The sequence below is a fragment of the Dasypus novemcinctus genome, chromosome 3 (genome assembly GCF_030445035.2).
Source record: "Dasypus novemcinctus isolate mDasNov1 chromosome 3, mDasNov1.1.hap2, whole genome shotgun sequence".
Classification (NCBI taxonomy): Eukaryota; Metazoa; Chordata; class Mammalia; order Cingulata; family Dasypodidae; genus Dasypus; species Dasypus novemcinctus.
The window spans coordinates 16,620,592-16,643,277 of record NC_080675.1 but is presented as its reverse complement, the minus strand read 5'-3'; the positions used below and the strand labels follow the sequence as shown (position 1 = coordinate 16,643,277).

Sequence of the window (22,686 nt, the reverse complement as noted above, 5' to 3'; positions counted from 1 at the left end):
AGAGTTGAAGGCCTGCTACATGTATAGACAGCATTAAAAAAGATGGAGGGTAGTATCTACAGTGGTTTAAAAACAGGTTTTAGAGTCAAAACAGGATTTGAGTTATCAGTTCTGCTACTTATGATCTTGGGGGTGTTCTTTTTACCACTAAAATGGAGATAACAATGAGAAAATGTATGTGTGGTAGGCTGAATAATGGTCCCAGAGATGTCTAGGTCCTAATCTCCAGAACCTGTGACTGTCACCTTCCACGGGCAAAAGAGACCTTGCAGATGTGATTAAGTGAAGGAGCTTGAGATGGGGAGAGCATTCTTTTGTGTAACCATAAGGTTCCTTAAAAGAGGGAGCAGGAGGACTGGAGTTCACAGTAGAGGGTATGACTATGGAAGTTGAGAGGCTATAGTGAGGTGAGGAAGGGGTCACCTCTAAAAGCTAAAAGAGGCAAGTAAACGGATTTTCCTTTAAAGACTCCAGAAGGACCAGCCCTGCTGATACTTTGACTTTGGACCAGTAAGATTGATTTTGGACTTCTAACTTCCAGAACTGTAGGATAATAAATTTGTATTACTTTAAGCCACTAACTTCGTAGTAATTTGTTACAACTAATAAAGTATATAAAGGATAAACCACAAAGTGAACCATTACGTTGCACAGTCAAAAGCTGAAGACATACCCTCAATCAATTTCACCCGTTAGTTAAAAAGAAGATAATTTATATTCCAGTAACTCTTGAATATAAAAATAGTAAATAATAGTGTGGAATGACAGTTTTGGTAATGGATGGTGGTGGTGGTAGTACAAAACTGTTAATATAATTAATGCCGATGAATTGTACACTTAAAAATTGTTAAAACGGCAAATTTAGTTATATATATACATATATATATATATGTATATATATATATATATATATATATATACAAGTCACAAGAAAATAAAAGTAATAGCAAATAAATCTAACTTTGGACACAAAAAATTAAGGATGCTTCTGAGATCCGACATCAGTCTGAAGGTCAGAGGTCTAATGTCTTGGTTGTGATGTCACTGGGGACTGCTGCAAAACCAGAAGGGATTTCTAAGGTCACCCACTGATTCTTTGATTGCTACATGAATTTTTACTATATTATCTTCAACAAGAGATTGTCCCATCTCTTCTTAAGCACCTGTAGTATATAGGACATTACTACTTCCATTATCATTGCCTAGCTCAATGGGTGGGAAGTGACAGAGGATGAGGGAGAACAGTTGACCCAGACTCAATGCTTCAAAAAGCATTCCTTTTCTGACTATGGGAACCAAAGACAAAGTAGAAGATGATGTCATTTATGGGTGCTCACTTGACTGCTGTGAAAATCAGGCCAGGTTACCTTGCCTAAGGCAGTATTGCAAAGTAATTAAAAGCTTGGCCTCTGACATCAGACTGCTTGTGTTCAGATTCTAGAATCACTACTTAAAAGCTGTGAGATTCTGTTACTTAACTTCTGTGAATTTCTGTTTTCTCACCTGACAGAGTTACTAGAAGCATTGAATAAAATAATACAGGGCGACTATCTGATCGGTACCTGGCCCACATAAAGTACTTGAAAATAAATTGCAGCAATTATAAATAAATTATAAATGATAGTGATGATGCTACTGCTGCCACTGCCAGAATTTCCCCAAGATGTATCATTCTTGGCTACAGTACTCTGGGAGATTTCGATGTGGTAGGGAGCCAGGTCACAGTCATCCTAGCTGAAGGATGTTATAGCAGCACAGTGAAGAGAGCTCAGAACTGGAGGCCAGGCTCTCCCACTAGATTTTTGCCTATTTGCTGTGTGACCTTGAGCATGTCTCATAAACCTGTATCTCTTCATTGGTAAAAACAGGGCAAACCCCATCCAGGACAAGTTTTGGCTCTTGTGCCTAAAGTGTCTTCTTCTTCTTTTTTTTTTTCTGTCTTTATTTATTTTTTTGATGTTACATTAAAAAAATATCAGGTTCCCATATACTCCCCACCCCCCTCACCCCACTCCTCCCCCCATAACAACAACCTCCTCCAACATCATGAGACATTCATTGCACTTGGTGAATACTTGAGCAGGACTATCCTAGATAGTCTCTGGGGAAAGAATATTGTAATGGAACAATTTTCTCTCATGTGAGATGACAGTGGGAGGCGTTCAGAAAGAGAGATGGACCTGACACAATGACTGCCCTCTTATATCCAAAGTTACAAGCTTCTGTGTTAAGTTCCTATTAGAAAGCAGGACCTCGAGCAGAAAAGCAAGCGGACCTGGCTTGGGACCTGAGAATTTGCCACCTGGAAGCTGAAAAGGGAATATCTTTGCCTTACTGTTTCCTCTTAGTTCTTTAGCTTGCAGTAATCAGGCTTAAGCTCTGCTCTAGAATTTGAAAGGTAAGTTGAAGGCTGAAAACACAGATCCATTACCCAGGACTGCGAGGTATACAAGATTAAGTTAGGTGGGGCAGCTGAAAGGGCAAGGAGCACATTCACTGCAGCTGGTGACAGTGCCATTGAGCTCCTGGAGCTCCTGTCCCACTGCCCTACCTTCCAAGGCATGTGTGGCTCCCACTGTGAGAACAGCAGAAGTGAAAACATGAATTGATTCTGGAGTGGGTAAGTGTGTGTGGTATGGTTTCTCTGCCCTGTCTAGTGGGTGGGCCACGTCCCAAATCCCTGAAGTATCACCAAAATTGGTGAAAAGCAGAACCTTTTATGTGACTTAGTACACACAGAAAAAATGTGTAATACCTGATCATGGAAAACTTCATGCAACTTCACTATATTGGGGTGTCCTTCACAAAGTTTCAGAGCTGTTATTTCTTTCTGAGTATTGGCTTCCATCCTGCAAGAGGAGGTAGTTAGCCTCTACATATCTCTTCAAGTACATTTTCATGCCAGTATTTCTCCAAATCTAATTTTGTTTTTATTTACAGTGCATTCAGAATATATATGTTGAAGTATCAGAATGAGGTGTCCAGGAAAGTAATGACTCATACTATCCACCAGGGCAAGCAACACGTTATTTTGGAGAAAATTATTATATCTGAGTCAGATAAGAGCTGGTCATATGAAGAAATGGATGCTCTACTTGTCCAACAATTTGGTATAAGAATATATAATCATGGAGGTAATAATCAGTTACCAAAACAACTAGCTGGCTCTGAAAGATTTAACTTGCTAAATAATAATAGCTTGCAAAATAATTTCAGAGAAGAGTATTTCAAATATACAACTAATAAGAATGGTAATAGCTGCTGAAATCACTAAGCAAGTCTGATTAAATATTCCTGCCATAAGAACGTTTTCTCATAATAAAGTTAAAAGCGTATCATACTATGATCTGTGCCTAAAATGGATTACTATATCAGAAAATACCTATTACAGCTAGGAGTGTAATGGATCAACTTAAGATAAGTCAAGTGGGTAAAAGGCCTTAAAATATACTGTTAATATCCTTTTAAATAAATACCTCCATTTACAAAATTCATTGACTTAGATGAATACATAAGAAAGACTACCTTTTGCTGATTATTTTGACTGCAAATGCTTGGTTACTTTTTTTATGTATACACTTTCGACAAATTGAAAAACTTCCTTCTCCCAGTGGTTTGTCCTTCAGGTCCAGGTCATAGTGTTGATAGAATGGAGAGTCCTGATAAGAAATCAGTATCATTTAACTTAATAAAATATTAGTAATACACAAGGGATAAATAAAATTGTAGAGTAATAGGAAAGTATTAATATTAATATAAATGGAATACATCTGTAATCTAAAATTCAAATTATTTGAGGCAATTTCTATTTTCATCTACATAATTTATTTGAGACACATATTACATATCTCTAAAAAAGAAGCACTTTTAAACTGATGTTGTAACTCTCCCAAGCAAACATAATTATTCCTATTTACTCATTTTTTAAAATTGGGCTTTAATTAAATGGTAGGCCTATTAAATTTACTTTTACAGACTTAAGGATGTTAATTAGTGATGGCGTTTAAACACTCATGGAAACTACAAATATGTCATTTAAGTAACCACATATCTACATACCTTCATCATTGCGCTCCTGGCTACATTTGTAACTCCAGGACGTTCAACTCCCATGTGAAACTGAAGAGGATCTATGACGGCTGCGTTACGCTTGAACAGAATAGAAGGCGCAACAAAGGAATAGCCCTAAAAAAAACCCCAAAGAATGAAAGAATGAAGGAACTAACGAACCAAAGAAAGAAAGGGGCGGGAGGGGAAGGAGGGAAGGAGGAAGGGTAGAAAATAAAAACTTGAGACCTTCCAGTTTAGTAGACTAAATTCTGATGATTTTTTTTCTTAATCAAGAAAAAAATGAATGAAAAACAACTATTTATTGAGATAAATCTAATTTTATTTTATTTGCTACTCATAATGCAGGGTCATTTGAATCAATAGAAAAACGCTTTTCAGAAGGAGATAATGCCATCTTCTGGTGGAATTAAACCAATTCAATATTAAAAGGCAGAAAAATACTTCCTTCCCATTTTACTTCCAAAATCTGACTCCAAGCTATAATTCATTAGCGCTGCTGATAAATGTTTGCCTAAAAACAGAGCTAACTTCTCAAAAAAGGTATCATTAAGGAATTAAAGTGATCCAAGTGCTACTAGTTTTCAAACTAGAAAAATAGCAAGTTTCATTAGAGTTAGTTTCTAATTCAGCAATTATTTGATTCATTACTTCAGAATAATTAAATTTAAAATTGAGTTTTGGAAAAGAAGTAAAATCCAATTGCAGAATGATGAGCGAACCAAAAATGGTAAAATGGTGGACAATTAATCAGGTCAAGCTAGAACATTCACTAGTTCATTTAGCAAACATTTAATACCTACTATGGCTCTGTACTAGACGTTGGTGATACAGAATGAGCAAAAGAGACAGTCTAGATGGCCTGATTAAACCTTCTAAAGATATAGTTAGAGGAGTCAAAGCAGTGGAGCTATGACTATTTCATCTTAAGTCTGATAAATATCATTTTCTAAATATGAAATCCTTCCTAAATCTTTTTTTAATAGTTAGAAAGCAGTTGAGATTATTCATTGAAGATAAAGAATCAGATAACACTGTTTATTGACCAAAGAACATTTTATATGAATAAAAGTAAAGTAGTAGTTAATTTTCTACAAAAAAGTCTGAACAAAAATAAAACTTCAAGTATAATATTAATGTTTATGTCAAAAATAAACATATGAACAGTATCAGTTGTTTAGCAAACTATAAGCTTCAGTTTGATATAGCCTGTGCATAAATTCAAAATTGTTTCCAAGTGTACCTAGTCCCCAAAATGGCCATATAAGTAATATAGGCCCTACAGTCTTTGAATGTTCAGATAGGATGTGAGACTGAATGTGTATTCAGGGTTGCCCCCAGACGAGATGTGGGAGATAGGCTAATCCAAGCTGGCTTGGATGTGGAGAATATGTAACTCACCTGAAGGAAATAACCTATCTGATACTAAGATCAAACATTGAAGAACCTAACCAAAGGTCTGTTTGCATACCATCACTGTTAGTCTCCCTAATCCTATATCCTCTGTATAAAAGGGTCTGGAAAATTCTATTCGGGGCTCGGTTTTTATTAGGACAAGAGTCCGCCGAGCCCGGCCGGTCAAAATAAACCAACTTCCTTCTTGGTACTCTTGTGTCCTGGTCTTCGATACTGCGCACACCTGATTTCTCTACAACAAGTTAACAATTTGCAATTATCTTTGCACTTAATAATTCTTAAGAGATTAGAGAAGTTTTTTATTTTTAAGCTTCCAAAAAACCTGTTTTAATTTGGGAAAATTAATCTTTTCCTTTGCAGTGTCTATGACCAATGTAAGAATGTATACTCTGGGAGATTACCTGAAACAGCCTCTCACAGCTCTGGGGCAGGGCTGCAGGAGAATAGGTAGGATCCATTTCTGTGAACTCTTCCGCAAAGTTACTCACATCTAATTCATCTCGGATGACTGGCTTAAAAGGTGCAGGCACTTTTTTGGCAGCTAAATCATCCCAATTTATTTTCTAAAGCAGACAAGAAAATTGGGACAAAGTAGAAATCAGCAAAATCGAAATATACTTCTCAAGAATAACAAATATAGATTAGGATTTTAATTAATTAAAAAGGAGAGAGGCTAAAAATAAGGACACATATTTCAAATCAATGATTAAGATTTTTTTCCAAGCAAGAACACACTTTAGGCTGAGGCTTGCAGGCTCTAGCCAAGTCTGTGTCTGAAAGGTTTACATCACTGTGGAATCTTCAGGTGTCCTGTAGGGGGCATCAAGACACCTTAGTTTACCCTTAGGGATAAAAGGAAAATTGGTTTTGTTCTGAACCTCTGGAGACAGGTTTATTAAGGGAAAAAAAAAAAAAAAAAAGCCATACAGGGCTTTAAAACACTCTGAATATAAATACTAACTCTATAGGAACTACCTATTTTCTAGAGGCAGCCTTTCTTAGCTCTTCTCCTATACTTGCCTTGCCTACTGGTCATCTGGACAATTTTAAAAAATAAACTCACTATAAATCATGCATTTGCTTATGGTCTATGCCTTTAAATGATACCAACTATCACACTGATGTAATTGCTCTTTTCTCATTGAACTGTATTCAAGCACTTTAAACATTGCCCCTTACCTTTCCCATGGAGTAACCAAGCCCCCTTGCTCCACCCATGTCAGGCATTTACTGTTTGATTAACTGCTACGTTCCATATCACTCAAATCTAACCCATTGTTCTGTTTTCTTTATGTTCCTGCCAGTCACTAAAAACAACCTCAAGTAATACCTAACTGAATTGAATCCTATAGATATCCTATTATCACATTTCTTTGAATCTAACATATTATCTTTGTAGTGAGATACACCATTATGTACTACTAAGAAAGAAAAAAGCATTATCAATTAGACTAGTAAGGTGCTGTCCATCATAAAATATGTGGTGATTTCAGAGATGGTAAAATGTGAAAACCTGTAATTCTTGGCTAATGAAATTCACTTACATAAAATGTTTTTATTATGCCCCCTTGTAAATACAATGGCGATAAAGTCATTAAATTACAGATCTGCAAATTTTTCAGCTAGAATAGGTTTTAGAAATCATTTAGTTCATTCATCTCTATTTGAACTATGCTGAGAAACTGGAATAAATTTGCCATTTTTTTTAGTAGAGTGGTACAAAGAGATAATTCCTACTCTAAATTAATATTTGTTTTTTATGCTTAAAAAACCAAATAACATGAGAGTTTATTCAACTAGAGTTTTTCCTCTGTTTTAGTATGCTATTTTTATTTATTTATTTATTATTTTTTAACTTCCCATTTAAGACTTTATTTTTTTAATTGACTTTGTAATAATATTACATTAAAAATATATATATGAGGTCCCATTCAACCCCACCCCCCCATTCCACCTCTCCCCCCGCCCTATTTTTATTTATTTTGGTGATAATAATGTAAAGATTTAATTTTCAAAGTGAAAAATAAAATGTAGATGGTCTCTTTAGATCACAAACATTTAGGTCATGCTCATTGATAAGACAGAATTGTACAGAAGCCATAAGCTCAGGGTTTTAGAAATCAAGGTTGTGGTATCACAGGTTTGACCATTTGAACTGAAATAACTGGCCAACTCACTCAATTTAACTTTTTTTTTTAAGTTTTTTTTTTTTTTTTGACTAAACTGAGCAAACAAAATGGAGCAATTGTGTTGGTGCCCGATGGAATGGTCTCATAGGGCTTTTTCAGAATAAGAAAGCACTGTCACAAGTAAAAAGAAAATAAACAAATAACTCTCCATAGGGTATAGACAGTAACTGAGATATATGTAGATTTTGAATTGTCTAGTATTTCTCTTGGGAAAAGAAGAGATGAAATCACCATTTAAAAGGTGAAATACAGTGACAGTCATAGCTCATGAACTGAAAGAGTAAAAATTCTAAAAGCAGAAGTTTCTCAAGATCATAAATGTAAACCAATACCGAGAAACTCTAAGCAAGTAGTATGTGGAAAACTGAATGTTATATGATCTTTTCCACCCCTAATCCATTTAGGGAGAAGAACCATTTAGGTCTTTACAAATAGAATTCTGGTTCTTCTTAAAGGGTCGCTGGCATTAAAAAAAAATGCAATTATATGTGAAAATAAGGAGAAAACGACCCCAACAAGGAGTGCTCACTCATTTCCCTGAGAATGCTAAGCACTCTGAAAAAAGCAGGAGATATGAAACCATCTGTTCAGCAAGTTTCACCTGAAAGAAGAGATGTTCTTTGATTTCATCTGCATCACGTGGACCACATCCCAGTCTTTTCTTGGGATCTTTCATCAAAAGACGCTGAATTAGGTCTTTGGCTAAAGCACTCATTTCTTGAGGATAAGGAGGCTCACTTTTTAATATTCTCCTGTAGGCAGATAAAGCTTGCTATTAAAACAACCAGAGGATGAAGTTATATTGGCATTTTTAGCAAAAACAAGTATAGAGAAACACACTGTGAAATTGAACCACATGTGAAAAATGGAGATAAAAATGTTTCAAATAAGATACCATGAAATCAAATTTCTGAACCATAAATAAGAAGGAATAGAAAGTATTGGATCAGTTTTCAGTATAAATTAGTCCTAACAGGAGGCTACCATCCCAAATATTTAATTGGGAAAAAAAAAAAAAAAGAGAAGGAAACATACAAGGCTGGTGGGAACTCAGATGGAAGTAAGGTAGGACGTGTCAGAATCACTTGGACATGGCTCAGTTCTTGATATCTGAAAACGGACACTAAAACTGGGGGCTCTTCATGGGGTGAAAGCATCTGCTTTGCTATTTGCTACTATGAAAAATATAGGTGAGCCCTATGAGGCAGGTGGCCTCAGAGATGGAGTAAAGACTACTATATATTATGGAAAATAAAAAATTAAGATAATCAAGTTTCTTGATGAGATATTTGAACTCATTCTAGGTTCACAGAGTAAATCAATCCAAACCAAATATACTTCTCCCACTCTTAAAAGCCAGATTAATAATTTAATACAAAAAATTAATGAAAGGGAATGACTGAAATTAAGAAGCATAACATGGTATTTACATGGAAATAAGCATTTATTTATTTAGTTTTATAAAGAGATCCTCTACGTATGTCAAAATATTAATTGTTATGGGGAAAAAACCCCAAATATTAAATGTGTAAAGGAAAATGTGGAAACAGTAAAAACTTTAAAGCCTGAGTTCAAATTCTGACCCTGCCTTGTGACCTTTAGACAGTTAACAAACTCACTGTACCTCTGTTTCCTCAACTGTAAAATGGATATTATGATGACTAAATGAGTTAACATGTAACGTGCTCAGACCAGCACCTGGCAACAGCAAATGGTTGGTTAAGTGTTAGCTACTAACTACTCTAGACCCTCATTCTAAGACAGCCACAAAGAAAATAGGCACAGAAACTGTTTCAAGTAGCCAGTGAGAATCAGTGAAACAATAGTAGAATTTTATGTTATTATTAAACTACTATCAGTTTTGTTAATTTAAAAGATAATTCTAGGGAAGCGGATTTGGCCCAACGGATAGGGTGTCCGCCTACCACATGGGAGGTCCAAGGTTCAAACCCAGGGCCTCCTGACCTGTGTGATGAGCTGGCCCATGCGCAGTGCTGATGTGCACAAGGAGTGCTGTGCCACGCAGGGGTGTCCTCTGCGTCGGGGAGCCCCACACGCAAGGAGTGTGCCCCTCAAGGAGAGCCGCCCAGCGCGAAAAAAGTGCAATCTGCCCAGGAATGGTGCCGCACACACGGAGAGCTGACACAGCAAGATGATGCAACAAAAAAGGCAAGTCACAGATTCCGGGTACCACTGACAAGAATACAAGCGGACACAGAAGAACACACAGCAAAGGACACAGAGAGCAGACAATAGGGGTGGGGGTGGGGGGAAGGGAAGAGAAATTATAAACAAACAAACAAACCTAAAACAAAAAGATAATTCTACTTCTAGCACTCCACTGTGGGACCCAAGAAAATGCTGGTAGAACAGGGAAAGAAGAGCACCCTCTTTTACTTCTGACTTTTTAGTATTCCTGCTCACTGCTGGTCAAGGTTTTCAGTAATAGTAGAGAGAATCCACTCCTCAGATCAGGCACAGGCATATCTGAGAGAGAATCAGGGAGTTCTGTTTCTCATGGGAATAGAAACATAATTTTCCCCAGTTTCTCCATCTTTAATTTTGCAGACAAGAATTCTTTGTGTAAGAATTGGAGCATAGACGAATGCACCTTTGCTGACATAAACCTAGGGCAGGGACTCTGCACTACCCGTTACTTCTTAAACCTCTAAGTCAGTCATCGCTTACTGGACATCTACTCTGTGCCAGGCACACGCTCTTTTTGCCATCGAGGAACCGTCCGTCCTGTGAAGACATACGAAGGAGAAATGTCGACCATGGTGGGTTCATCCACAACAGGAGGGAGCACCTGAGAGCAGGGCTGGTTTCATCGAGATGCCAAGACCAGGAGGAGGAGGAGCCCACGGACAATCCGGGGGAGGTTGTTCTGGGCCAACAACAGTGTCAGTGTGCAACCTGGGCCACGGGCAGAAACTAGTTTCAGACTTGGATGGGGCAAAGGACCAGATCAAGAAGCAATTGAATTTACAGTGGAAATCTGAAGGAATTTCTGCTGAAAACAGTGCTGATGGAGAGCGTGGCAAACTAGTCATAGTCCCAAACCCTTCCCTTTCCTGAGTGAAAAATCCAATAGCCAGAAAACAAACAGGAGTATCCCTCAGCAGATGAAGCCAGCCCCACTCGAAAGCGAAAGTGGGAGCCAAGCAAGGCCAGAGGAGACTCACTGAGGGAACACCACTTAGGCTCTCACTGGCCCTGTAAATGGGGTACACAGGGCTTCCTTAGCAGAACAGAAAGGTTCTGAAGCCACTTCTTGTTAAGCGAACTGCAATACCAGGAAGAGGACCAGAAACTGGGGGTGGGGTGGTAAGGAGAAAATGCTTACAGAAGGCTTAAACAACTTCTCCACTGGAAAATGATCTCGGATATGCCTTTTTCTTATCCTGCTACCTTGAAATACTGTGTTAAGATAAAGGTGAAATGTCAGCTGTGCCAGGTTATGGCAGGTGAACGGCACCTGGACGGAAAGGCCTGGGGGCAGGCCTGGAGGGTTTTCATGCCCAGGACTATTAACAGACTTTTGGAGAAGGCAGGCTTTGGTTCCCTTGTGTTATCACTTAGAACCAAAGGTGTCCCCTGTGGGGGCTTGGAAGCTGTGCTCAGGGGCGGTTACAAGATACAGTTCCTGGGCGGAGGCTTCCTGGTGCTGGGGTGGACTGCACCCAAGCTCTGGAAGGACTTCTCCTCTGATGAAGATGTGTTTGATACTGTCATGCTGGTATACTGTTTCCTGTCTCATATCCTTCCAAAGAGTTAAGAAAAACTGGTACCAGAGCATAGCTGTTTGACCTGTGAGTGTGGATGTCAACCTGAACTCAAGACCATAACTGGCTGTGCAGAATGGGGTGAGGGGGGAGGATTCCCGTGGGCTTCTCATCGTTACAGCTGCTATAGCAACAGCGGCAGGGAGACATTTCTCTGGTGTTGCTCCACTTCACCAATTCCAGTATACTTATTTCTGAACTGGTAATAACCCAAAAGTTCTTTTTCTTTTCTTCAAAATGGATCTGGGAAACTCCAGAAATCAACTGCAGTTGGGTAGGACCCAAATCAACGGTAGAGTCCTCTGTAAAGTCAGAACAGGCTCTGGGATGATATACTACATCAAACACTTCTTCATGTGCATGTTGTCATTTAATCCATACAACAATCCTACCAAAAGGCTGCTGGTACTATCCCTGTTTTACAGATAAAGAAAGAGCCTTTTCAAAACAGCAAGAAACATATATATGTATTAAAATTCCAGCAAGATGTTTTACAACAAAGAGGATTTTAATATTTAACTGCAAAAATAAGCATATAACAACAGAGCCAAGAAATTTTCCAAAAATAAGATAATTAGAGAGGGATCTGCCTAACTGCATATTAAATGTATTATAAAACAATACAGTAAAATTGAGGTGCTAGCAAAATAAATCAACAGCCAAATCAAGTGAACAGAAAAGACTACTTGAAAAACACTCTGGCATATATAAAAACTTAGGTTTCAGAAAATCCCTGAGGTAAAAGAAATTCACAACTGATCAGTTTAAGAATTTACCTTAGGGTAAGGACATCAAGATTAAAATTAAACCTATGATGGAGAGAGGGATGGACAGTGGATAGATATGCATAAGCAAGGATGGTAAAATAGTCAAGGTAGAACCTAGGTGGTGAGTAATAAAGGTGCCTGCCCAAAGCAACTTTTCTACATACCTGAAGTCTTTTTTTTTTTTTTTGAGGGAAGGGATTGAACCCAGGACCTCGTATGCAGGAAGCTAGTGTTCAACCACTGAGCCACACTGGCTCCCAAGTATTCTTTTTCATTTGTTTGCTCGTGGTTGTTTTTTGGTTGGTTGGTTGTTTTTAGGACCAAACCTAGTACCTCCTGTATGAGAAGAAGGCACTCAACTGCTTGAGCCACATATGCTCCCCTGATTGAAAGCTTCAGCATGTAGTTCTGGGGGAAAAAGTAAACCTAGAGACTTTGAACATGTGTTTTGTATATTCATTAAAATACAACAATAAAGAACCATCTCAATGAAGAAAATATGAATGACCTTTAGCAATATTAATAATAATGGGCAATGAGCACTTGTTCACTTCAAGGTCTTTGCTAAGTGATCACCTTATCAGAGAAGCCTTCCTAACCAATCTGTCAAACATAGCAGCTGCCACCATCCTTACCTTGTTTTATTTTTCTTCATGGCATTTACAGCACATTATACATTTATTTGTCTATTATTTATCTTCCCAACTAAAATGTAAGCTCCATTGGAACAGGGATTCTATTTTGTTCGGTGCTCTATTCTCAGGCCCTAGAACAAAGTTTAGCACAAAGCAAGTACTCAACAAATATTTACTGCATAAATAAATGTCTAATTGTTTTCTAGTTACCATACCTTGCTCACTCAGGATGTTTCTTCCTCACAATTTCAGAACAATGTGCACAAATAACATTTATATTTTTATAGACGGTGTGCATTCTCATGACGCTGCTTGTTATTTCTATTTGATCCTCTATTATTACCTTCAGGTTCATAATCTTTCCTATTTTTGTGACTTAATGTTGTTGATTTTCACTTCCTGATTCTAATGTGATCCCAGGATTATGGAATTACTTACAGTTTATGCCTGCCTGGGTTAGCAAGAGCTATCTGTAAACTTAGCTTACTCTAAATTTTTGTCCAACATTTGGGGAATAGCTAAGCATATTACGGTGTACTCAGTGGTATATTCTATAGCCATTACAAAACTATGTTTAGAAAGGGTCTGTGATTAGAGAATGCTTATGATACAAATTTAGGCAAAAACTGCAAAATATAAAATTATATTTCTAGTATGAGCACAACATTATGCAGGTGAAAAAGACTAAAATGAAATATATAAAAATATGAACAGTTTGTTTCTGGATGTTAATATGACGATTTGCATCTTATGTATGTTTTTGTTGTTGTTTGTTTTGTTTTAGGTAAGGGGGTAGAGTTTATTAAGAAACAAGAAAAGAAAAAAGTACACAACCCCAGACATATGTGTGGGCGAGCTATAGGGTGAGATGTGCCTATATGTTTTAAACTATAATATGAATATTTTTTAGAATATGAAAAATAAAATTAACTTCAACTACAAAGATCACAGATTCGATGCCAGCAGCACGGAGTGGCAAGCAGAGAAGGAAGTCCTGAACCTCCTCTGGGCAGGCCCCCTTATGTGCCCTGTGGGGATTTTCCCATTCTCTAAAAATTACTCCACAAATACTCCGCCAAGGAATGAAAATTATTCCATGGGTCAGTGCTTCCCAATCCTTCATCTGAAATAAGCATCTGCCTGATTAGAAAACAACAGCACGCAAACAAGTGTTATTCATAAGCAAGTGTGAAATAGCTTTCCAGTCTGTATTTGACCCCAGTTCCATCTTACAGTAGCTCTAGGTTAGACAAGTGAGCCTCATTCCTTCACCTGTAAAATAGTATACTCTAGGACCATCTGCCAGAGTGGGCTGAAAGGATTAAAGGACAGACCGTGGGTGGCTGAGTGCAGAACCCGGCACACAGTATTACTGCAGAGGGTGCCTTCTTGAAGTCACGAGAGTGGCCGACAGAGTCTGTCCCATGCTTTCATTTCCCTTTGGGTGTTTCTGAGTTCTTCCTTGGTCTACCCAACCTGTGTTTCCCTACCAGCTGGGACACTAAGAATAATAAAATGAGATTCTTTGGCTGGTGCCTTTACCTGCTTTTGTGGAATTTGTTAACTCCATTCATTGGCATCTCCAAGGCATGTCTTATGTGAGATCATAAATTCTCTTCTTCACTTAAACAAAAAGCATCTCATTTCCCTCTTCCACCCAGCATGCTAATGAGGTCTTCTCCCACCACTACTTGGGAAACCACTTGAGCCAAACCCCTTCCTGCTGCTGCTTCTGGTGCCAAATAGAGAAAGCCTCTGTTCCCTATCAGGTTTTATGGAAATCAAAGATGTATGGTTTTGTATTAGCCAGCCAAAGGGGTGCTGATGCAAGATACCAGAATTCGTTGGCTTTTATAAAGGGTATTTATTTGGGGTAGAAGCTTACAGCTACCTGGCCAAAAAGTATGAGTTACTTCCCTTACCAAAGTCTATTTTCACGTGTTGGAGCAAGATGGCTGCCGACAGCGGCAAAGATTCAAGCTGCCTGGCTTCCTCCCTTCTAGGGCCTTGCTTCTTCCTGGGCTCAGGGTTCCTCTCTTCCTGGGGCTGGCTTCTCTTTCCTCTGTGAGCTTACTTCCCGGGGCTCCAGCTTAAGGCTTCAGCATCCAACTCCAACATCAAAAACCCTCCACTCTGTCCTTTGCCATGCCTTTTATCTGTGAGTCCCCATTCACCAAGGGGTGGGGACTGAACACCCTAATGACACAGCCCAATTAAAGTCCTAATCATAACTTAATCATGCCCAGATACAGACCAGATTACAAACACAATCCAATATCTATTTTTGGAATTTATAACCATAGCAAACTGCAAAAGGTTGCAAAGATTTTTGGCAAAAACACCTTTTTCGCCACTTTCTTTTGAACTTTGAGTATATTCTCCCTAAAAATGATATATACTACTAAGAATTGCCCTTCCTCTCTTAATGGCTTGGTAAAGTGGGATGGTCTGCCTGGGCTCCTCTCCCTCAGATAAAATCATTTTATCACGGAGGGGCTACTCCAGTGGTTTACCAGTCATGCCTTAATCTCTTAATCTCAGAGGTGGCCACAGTTTAGGCTAAAGCTGGGAGCATTGTTATATTATGGCTTTAATTGGCAGACCACATTCTTGCCCCTTTTCCTCTCTATACTGTTTTCTGTGGTCCAGAAAATGCACTTGAAGGCTCTACTTCTATATGTAACCAATTATCAAATATTTGAGTGATGGTAGGGATGGGAGAGGGTAGAGAACCCAGACCTTGAGAGGTCCTTGAAGTTAAGTGGCTGCAAGTGACAATAAAACTATGAAAGTATACAGATCCAAGAGCCAGGTGGAATGACGGAAATTTCAAAAAGATTGCTAAGTGGAAAAGGGCCAGAGACAAAAAAGCAAGGGCAAACATTACTGGCCTTTCAGGGAGGCCACGGAGAATCAAGAGCTCATCATGGACACTAGGATCCTCCACAGACCAAAATCAAGGACAGAACTGTGAATAGGGAATGTCACCTTCTTCCCTCCACAATCCTTTTTTATCTGTAGGAGGCTGATCTTTTAAACATCTGGGTGATGGGAATAGTGGAGAGGTGGCAGTAAAGTACCTATATAACCTGGGAACAACAGAAGGTCAGGTCTTCAGGTACAGCAATGAAGGACAAGGTCCAAGCACAAGAACTGATAACCAGGTTGACTGTGATTCTGATGGACTTTCTCCACAGGAAAGATTATCCATAGGTTTTATTCAGGGCACCCAGGGAGTAGCTCACAAGCAAATTAATATCTCAGGATGATTCACCCCTACCCCTATCTATCATGAAAATGACGTAAGAGTGAAAAGATCAAAAAGATGATGAAAGCTAAGGAATGTGAGTGCAAAGAGGAAGGGTCATCTTCACCCAGTTCTTCTCCTTGCATTCTTAGAACTGTGTTCTATTCTAAAATTGCTGCAATTGTGCCAGACAGAAAAACATGTAGACGAATAGTTATTAAGACAAACAATAGATTTTTGATAATTAGTAAAAAGTAAAAAATCCAAGGAAACATAGATGCTGAACAGCAAATCAAGAAAGTTTTATGATATATGCTGATAAAGAATATTATCATAAAGCCATAAGAAGAATAAGAAAGCCAAAGGGGGAAAATGTGATCTCTTCCTAAAACAGGGTAAGAAATAATGACACTTGTAATTATTCTATACATAACTCCAAAAGCAAGACAAGTGTAAACAGAAAATGAAAAAAAAATACAAATACAAATGAGCTAATTCGAGTTGACTGACGAATCAATATGAATAGAATGCAACTGAATACTACTGTCTTGAATTTGTATTTCTAAGACTACAGAAAGTGATACAAGATAGATCAATGTATTGAAATAATTACCTCAAGGGAAGCACTCTTTTGGAAAACAATTAATTACCTAACCCAGGAGTGGATAATGTTCTTTGTAAAGGGCCCACAGGCAGACTTCTAAGATAGTCCCTGTTAAGAAGCAGATATGGCTCAACGGATAGAGCATCTGCCTACCACATGGGAGGTCCAGGGTTCAAACCTCCTGACCCATGTGGTGAGTTGGCCCATGCACAGTGCTGATGCACACAAGGAGTGCCGTGCCACGCAGGGGTGTCCCCTGCATAGGGGAGCCCCATGCGCAAGGAATGGAAAAAGTACAGCCTGCCCAGGAGTGGTACTGCACACACGGAGAGCTGACGCAGCAAGATTATGCAACAAAAAGAGACACAGATTCCAGGTGCCGCTGACAAGAATAAAAGTGGACACAGAAGAACACACAGTGAATGGACACAGAGAGCAGAGAATTGGGGGGGGGGGGGGGTGGAGGGGAGGGGAAAGGGGAGAGAAATAAATAAATAAAATAAATCTTAAAAAAAAAAAGATGGCTTCTGTGGCAGACTGAATTATGTACCTCAGGAAAAACATGTTCTCGATCTTAATTTGCATTCCTGGAGGTATGAGTCCATTGTATATAGGCGCTCTTGAAGATGTTATTTTAAATTAAGGTGTGGCCCAAATGAATCAGGACGGGTGTTCCTCTGGATTACTGGAGGTCTTATAAAGAGGACCCAGAGTCATAGTCCGAAAGGAGTGAACATTACCGTGTGATGGGGAACACAACTACAAGCCAAGGAACCCCAAGGACTGCTGGCAAACATCATCAGAATGCTACAGATTTGGGGGAGAAAGCAAGCATTGCCAATATCTTGATTTTGGACTTCTTCTAGTATCAAAACAATGAACCAAATTTTTTTAAGTGAACCCACTGTGTGGTATTTGTGATATCAGCTCTAGAAAACTAAGAGAGCTCCCAGTGATTCCTGCCTCCTTGTATATTTGTGCCCTTTTGTTATCCCCTCCCCTTAAGTGTGGGCTGGTTCTAGAGACTTGGTTATAACCAATATTATATATAGTAAAAATGATGGGATGTCATTTCCATGATTAGGTTATAAAACATTGACTTCCAATTTCATAGACTCTCTCCATTGCCTTCTCAGCTTGCATGCTTTGATGAAGCTAGCTGCCATATGGGAGAGAACCGCATGACAAGGAACTGAGGGCAATCTCTGGCCAACAACCCGCAAAGAACTGAATCCTGCCAACAATGCTGTAAGCTCGGAGGCAGATCCTTTCCCAGTACAGCTCTGAGATAATTACAACCGATCCAACACCTTGACTGCTGCCTGTGTGAGGGACCTTGAAGTAAAGAACCTAGCTAAACTGTAACCAGATTACTCAATCATAGAAACTATGAGATAATTAAATGTATGTTACTTTAAGCCAATAGGTTTTGAGGTAATGTGTTACACAGCAATGGATAACTAATATGGGGCCAGACAGGCTATGCAAGTCTTTGTGGCACCTATTCAAGGTTCCTGTTGTAGCATGAAAGCTGTCTTTTTAGACAATATGTAAATAAATGGATGAGTGTGGCTGTGTTTCAATAAAACTTTATTATGGACACAGAATTTGAATTTCACAAAATTTTTTCATCATGAAATATTCTTATTTGGATTTTCTTTTAACTACTTAAAAATCTAAAACCACTACTAACTTGTGAGCCTTACAAAACAATCAGCAGAATGGACTTGGCCCTTGGGACCTGATTTGACCTAAAGTGTACTAACTAGAGCTTTGTTTAATGTCATCATTTTGAAAATACTTAGACCTGGATTTATATAATACAATGAAACAAATTAATTAATAATTAATAAAGCACATTTTATTGATGGATAATGAAATAACAAATCAATATTTCTCGGCAAATATTTTCTGCCTTTCAAAGACACAGAAAGTGAGGCAAAGCAACAATCCTGTCAGAGTTGCTAGAAGAGCTGCAAATAGCCCTCTATGTCCTGATTCCCAGGCGAGGATATATTCAGTTTTCATGGTTTATGGAGAGAAACCCCAGGCAAGGGAAGGGCTCCTTCCTGGATGGGCAAGCAGAAGAACTGATGGGAATTCTGGTGACTGGGGATATATCTTCCCAGGTAGCAGAAACACACACCATAAAATAAGAGGCTCTACACAGGATGACAATGAAAGCTAGTGGAACATACACAAGCATGAAAAACATACACTACACACATGAAGTAAAAATAAGAAACAGATTCACAGAAGAGATAAAAAGTCATAATTCCAATCTATGATGTTGACAATTTGGTATTTATCCAAAATAGTACTGTGATTTGAGGAATCTGGAAATAATGTCATATGAATGGTTAATGGAAAAAGAAAGGTTTGTCCTAGATAAAATGATTCTTCAAATATCTGAAACAGTGTATGAAAAGACATAACAGAATTTTTCTGTGTTCTGTAGAGGACAGGACCAGGACTAATATGCAGAGATTACAGAAAGCTACTTTCAACTCCTCTCAGGGGAGGAAAACCTCTGTAACTAAAATTGCTTGAATACAGAATGGGCTTCTACACAAACACCTGCAACAGTGCCATCCACACACGGATGGCATGCAAATAGGTAGCAGACAGCCACGCTGATGAAGGGACTCTTACGTTGGGGAGAAAGCTGGACTCTAAGTTTTCTTCTCATTCTAAGTTTTATCATATTTTGAAGTTGGATAAACCAGAACAAATTTTATTCTGATTTTATGCCACCTGTAGGCAAACATATAAGTTGGATGATATGTTTCAACATGGAAAATTAAAAAAGATAAAAACTAAGCAGAGATCAGGGAGGAGCATAATAATTAAGGAGTAGAAGAATTCACTGATGAGAGAAAGCCTTGGCTAATCAGGACATTTGGGGACAAGAAAATGATATGTTTTTCTGAATGATGCATAATTTAAGAAGACTAGACTATGAAAGATTTTACACTGGAAAAGATAATTAGAATGATTATTTTGAAAGGAAAGGTAAAATAGGATAATTTAGTTATTAGAGTTTGTAAATTTTAGTCACAAACATGGAATCATAGATTAATATCAAGCTTTAAGCAAAATTATTAGGAACATGACAAAGTGGATAATTAATTGCTTAAAGGGAAAAGAATCCTACTTAAATTCTTGAAAAATCTATTTGCTCTAGCTTTTAAGATTTTATACAATCTGATTCAGGTTCTCTTTCTCTTTCTTAAACCACAATGTCTGTTGATTGATCTAAAGGCAATAAAAGCAATTTAACATCACTTGGTCCAGAATATTCTTGCCATCACCAGAAGCAACATACTCTCTCTCTCTATTTAGACTTATGGGGGAAAGGCAAAGTATAGAAAGAAGATTGTATGTGGAATCAGAAAGAGAATAATTAGTCAGAGGAGCCAGTATCCAACGTTGTCAGATTAAGGCCACAATTTGTACCTGTCACCACAAAAGACAGGACTCTGCCAACAGGACCTAAGTTCTCAAGACTATACCAAGGTTTCCTGTAATTCTCAGGCATTTTCAAACTGTCAAAAAACCATTTAAGATATGCAAAACTGTATTTAGAATCGTTCGTAACAGGCATGATTTTAATTCACAATAATTTTAAAGATATATTCCTAATCACTTATTTGATCTTGAATAATCTGGAATACCAAGAAATCACTTCCTTCCTAGCCTGTCCTAGGAAAGGTACATTTAAAAATTTTTAACAGTTTTATTGACGTACAACTGACATACAGTAAACTGTTCATATATAAAATGTACACTTTGGTAAGTTTTAACATATGTATACATCTCTGATACAATTGTTAAAACAAATAACAAAGTTATTCTCATGTCCCTTCTTCCCTCCCACCATCTCTGCTCATAAGCAACCACTGATATGCTTTCTGTCACAGTGAACTAGTTTGCATTTTCTAGAATTGGAATCATGCAGCATGCACTCTAACTTTTCTGGCTTCTTTCACTCAGCATCTTGAGATTCATCCATGTTGTTGTATGTGTCAAAAGATTATACCTTTGCTAAGTAGCATTCCATTTGTATGGATAAACCATGATTTATTTAACCATTCACTTGTTGCTAGACATTTGGGTTATAGCTGGTGTTTTGCTATTATAAAGGTGCAACGAATATTTGTGCACAGCTTTTTGAAGGGATAGATGCTTTCCTTTCTCTTGGTAAATATCTTGGAATGGAATGTATGAATCATATGGTAAGTGAAAATTAACATGTTCAGAAAGTGTCTGTTTTCCAAATTGGTTGCACCTCTTTACATTTCCCCTCAGCAGTGAATGAGAGCTCCAGTTCCTCCACATCCTTGTCAACACTTGGTATGGTGAGTCTCTTTATTTTCAGTCATTCTAGTGAGTATGAAGTAGTATTGTGTCACGGTTTTAATTTGCATTACTGTTGAGCAATTTTTCATGTGCTTATTTGCCATCTGTAGATCTTCTTGGTGAAGTATCTTTCAAATATTTTGCTCATTTCAAAAAACTGGGCTGTTTGTTTTCTTGAATTTTGATAGTTTTTATATATTCTGGATACAAATATTTTATCAGAGCTATGATTTACAATTTTTTATCAGTCTTTGCTTTGTCTTTTCATTCTGTTAATGGTGTCTTACAAAGAGCAGAAATTTAATTTTGATGAAGTCCAACTTATCAATGTCTTCTTTTATGGATTTTGCTTTTGCTGTCGTATCTAAGGAAACTTTGCCTAATTCAAAGTCACAAATATTTTCCTTTGTATCTTCTTATAGAACCTTTATAAATTTAGGTTTTAAATTTATGTCTATCAATTCCTTGAGTTCTGCCTTTGTACCTGTTGAAAATCATTTGCCTATAAATGAGTAGTTCTATTTCTGTACTCTTTTTTCTGTTCCACTGATCATCTATCTTTTTTTTTATTGATTTTGTAAAAATATTACATTAAAAAATATATAAAGTCTTTTCATATGCCAAATTTTGACAAAATAAAATTCCAAAATAAAAAATAAAGTGCAAATATATATATATATATATATATATATATATATATATATGAGGACCCATTGATCATCTGTCTATCTTGATGCTGATACCATACTGTCTTAATTACTGAACTTTAAATAAGTCTTGAAGTCAACTTTGTTTTACTTTTTCAAAGTTGTTTGGCTATTCTGTGTCATTTGCATTTCTATAATAATTTGAAACCTGTATTGCCAATTTCTACAAAAACGAAAGCCTATTGAGATTGTGTTTGGGCGTTCATTGAATCCACTGATCAATTTGGGGAGAACTGACATCTTAACTATATTGAGTAGTTTCCTCACATGCATGGGATTTGTAACTTCTTCAAATCTCCAGATCTCTCTCTCTGGTGCCGCTTTTTTCCTCTCTGATCCTCTACCCTGCAAACTCTAGCTGCCTTGGTCTTCCCAGGCCCTAGGCTCCCATCTCCTCAACTCTGCCTGAGTTTCCCCTCCCTGTGCCTGGACATCTCCCAAGGCAGTGAGCTAGAGCAATTATAGGGCTCATCTAGTCTATTTTCTGTCTCTCTGTGATTACTGTCCTTTACTGTCAGATGTCCGATGTCTTCAAAACTGTTGTTTCACATATTTTATTCATTTTTTAAATTGTTTCAGGCAGGAAGGTAAATCCAGTCCCTGTTACTCCATCTTGGTTGGGAGGTGGAAGTCCCCATTTTTAATATTTAATATCAAATCTATTCTAAAACTTAAAAAAATTCAAATAAAAACAGGGCACGACACATTAACCAGTAATTAATATAATGTTTTATCACTGCTTATTTGTTCAGTAACTCATTTCATTCCACAAATACTTATTGAATTCCACATAGTAATGAATGCTGTACTAGGAGCTGGGAATACAGTGCTAAGGATCACAACCAGACATGTGCCCTTGCTCTCACAGAGCTTACAACCTGGAGGGACAGACAGGCACTAATCAATAAT

The 22,686-nt window shown here is 37.8% G+C and overlaps 1 protein-coding gene across 3 annotated transcripts in view; it reads right to left on the bottom strand.

The window, feature by feature from the left end:
• Positions 1–22,686, bottom strand: part of RPS6KA5 (ribosomal protein S6 kinase A5) — a 213,215-nt gene that overhangs the window by 26,509 nt on the left and 164,020 nt on the right. For all 3 annotated transcript variants that reach the window (XM_071213725.1, XM_058292425.2, XM_058292426.2), the window contains 5 exons: positions 8,275–8,425; positions 5,886–6,047; positions 4,060–4,185; positions 3,526–3,659; positions 2,756–2,849 (listed from right to left, as the gene is read on the bottom strand). In XM_071213725.1, the coding sequence (XP_071069826.1) occupies positions 2,756–2,849; positions 3,526–3,659; positions 4,060–4,185; positions 5,886–6,047; positions 8,275–8,425 (667 nt within the window). The remainder of the gene's footprint in view (positions 1–2,755; positions 2,850–3,525; positions 3,660–4,059; positions 4,186–5,885; positions 6,048–8,274; positions 8,426–22,686) is intronic.